The 2818-nt window shown below is 43.1% G+C and overlaps 1 protein-coding gene across 1 annotated transcript; it reads left to right on the top strand.

Moving 5' to 3' along the window:
* On the top strand, window positions 1-2661 carry srp9 (signal recognition particle 9). Its single transcript, XM_031878101.1, has 3 exons — window positions 1-177; window positions 303-371; window positions 2316-2661. The coding sequence occupies exons 1-3, from the start codon at window positions 106-108 to the stop codon at window positions 2433-2435; spliced, it is 261 nt and encodes an 86-aa protein (XP_031733961.1). The 5' UTR covers window positions 1-105; the 3' UTR covers window positions 2436-2661.
* The last annotated feature ends 157 nt before the right edge of the window (window positions 2662-2818 follow it).

The raw sequence follows: 2818 nt of genomic DNA, 5'->3' as shown, positions 1-2818 counted from the left end.
GTTCACGCTGATGTGGTGTTCTGAAGTTAGCAAGCCTGGTCGAACGATTCTGACATATTCTTTGGTTTAATAGTAACTTTGCTTTGTTAGAAAAAACAAAAAAACATGCCTTACTTTCAGACTTGGGAGGAGTTCGCCCGTGCAGCAGAAAAACTGTATCTGACAGACCCCATGAAGGTGAAAACACTTTACCCCATACCTGATTTAGCATGCTAGCTGGTTAGCTCGCTAGCCGGATAGCTCGTTAGGGACGTGAATGCGCCAGCTGCCGGTCTTGATGTTTCAGTTGTTCTTGTTTCCAGGTCCGTGTGGTTCTGAAGTACAGACACTGCGACGGCAACCTCTGCATCAAAGTGACCGACAACGCCGTGGTAAGTGACATAAGGGAATAATGTTGAGTACTACATTATACCGAGGTCTGTTGGAGAGACTTACCAAACCTTCCCCTGCGTTCCGTATCTATTTTAATGTATCACTTAACGTTAGAATGCTGGGAAAGACAGTGCGTGAAAGCTGAGGGATTCTACTGACGTAACGTGGAAACGTAAGCAGATGTCAACAACTGTGAGGCTGTTACTTCGTACTTACTTCCACATACTCAGCTGTAGTCAGTAGTGTTCTAATGATTGATGGAATCATCAACTACATTGATCAGCAGCATTACAACAGTGCATTGTGTCTACACACTAGTATTCATAAAGACAATGATCATGTTTGATAGACGGGGCTCAACATCAACTATCACGTGATTAAGTGATTGCCAGGCTGACGTCAGCTTTTGTTGCCTTATGTGCTTAATTAAATGTGAGAGATTTTAGTTTATTTTAGTTCTCAGTTTTCCTCAATAATTCAATGTAAAACAGGGTGCATAATTAATATACAAATGGTCATTTCGTGGGTGAAGTATTCCTTTTAACAATGAACATTTGACATGCATGTGTGTGTGTGTGTGTTGTACATACTTTGCATTATCTTTGTCTGCTTCAGCTCAAAGATGCCGGGATGCTTCGCCTCCCAAGACGTCTCAAATGTCCTTTGTTTTTCGCGCAGGTTCCTCTAGTTCTTTGTCAGTTGTGGTGTTGACCGGTCGGTCGATCTTTCCACCCCACAGTCGTAACAACGTGATTTGCCTCACTTTTTATCTCTGAAACAGATTCAGATTCCTCGCACGGAGCGAACGCACGTGCAGCGTTGTCACATGGGGGTGTTGCCTGGTTACGGTTCTGACCGTAACGGCGATGTTTAAATATCACCAATGCAACGCATTAAAAAATGTATTTATTTTACGGTGCATGTTTGGCCATTTGCTGTCCTTACATTTGATATGTTAAAAAGTGTCCAAGGCCAAGAATCCGTTACAAATTTCTCAAAATGGTTGACAATGGCAACCCTTACTGTCGAGCCCTAATAGATAAACCAAAGTATCGGACAAACCTGATGACGTCGTGAGTTTACCAGCGTCGATACCAATCCATCTGGTAGATGAAGAGATGCAAATTAATGTTTCATATGTGATGGGGTTGTGTCGATAGATGATGATCTTGGGGATCAACGATTGCCAATGTCAAGATATTTAGCTTGTTTTACCATTAATGTATTCAATTATTATTATTGATATAACAGTAATATTAGGATAAATTGAATTTGCCCTGCCGTCGTGAAACGATGACGTGCTCTGAATTTAACGCGACACCGACACACGGGCGCGCACACACACTCGCACTCCGGTTGTAAACATTAGTTATAACAAATAACTAGGTCTGTATCGGAACAGTTCAAAGTGTTGTATTCATAACATTTACATTGAAACTATTATTATTAGTAACATACAGAAACATGGCCTGCAATAGTCCACCTTTTATTCCCCTCTCTCTGTCACTCTCAAACACACAGCGAGCGAAGCAGCGTTCAGTAATTATATCCATATTTTTTTTGGGGGGTTAGCCTTTCAATGACGTCAGATGTTTAAAGCGTCTTTCAAAAACTCAATAAAAGCTTTGATTGTTCAAATCATCATTCATTGTCCCTGCTGCAGTGACTGCAGAATAATCAGATGATTAAAGCAGCTTTATTTCAAACACTGACTTTTAAACAACTTGTTTAACACAAATATTGCACATAAACTAGGCCATTCAGATTTCTTGACAAAGTGCAATTAAATCCCTAATGTCAGCAGACAATGGATAGTAGACATTTTTAGGCCTGCAGATGTAAACTATCCTTTTCTGTAAAGAAATGGACAGGCTGTGACACCAGTAACAATAGTAATGGTAACTTACCCTTGCCCTCATGCTGTCTTTTGTCCGTCCCCGCAGTGTTTACAGTACAAGACGGACCAGGCCCAGGACGTGAAGAAGATCGAGAAGCTCCACGGAAAACTGATGAGACTCATGGTGTCCAAGGAGACGCACAGCGGGTCCATGGAGACGGACTAAAACGCTCTCCAGGCTCTGGCCTTGTAGAGCACCCGGACTGAGTTCAGTGGACACACTGGTTGTTGAGAGCGCAGTACCACCTGACTGCAACGTGGAGTCCGAGAGATGTGAATGTGGTGGGATTGATCTGGCTGCCTACACTGATCTAATGCCGTCAGGGACGTGTCACTCGCACACACTCACACACACACACACACACACACACTCGCACACTCGCACACACACACACACACACACACACACACACACACACACACACACACACACACACACACACACACACACACACACACACACACTCACACACACACACACACACACACACACACACACACACACACACACACACACACACACACACACACACAAACACACACACACAC

This window comes from Anarrhichthys ocellatus, unplaced genomic scaffold (assembly GCF_004355925.1).
Source record: "Anarrhichthys ocellatus isolate YVR2014 unplaced genomic scaffold, GSC_Weel_1.0 scaffold161, whole genome shotgun sequence".
In the NCBI taxonomy this organism is placed as follows: Eukaryota; Metazoa; Chordata; class Actinopteri; order Perciformes; family Anarhichadidae; genus Anarrhichthys; species Anarrhichthys ocellatus.
Note: the sequence above shows the minus strand (reverse complement) of the source record. Positions and strands in the feature narration are given on the sequence as shown.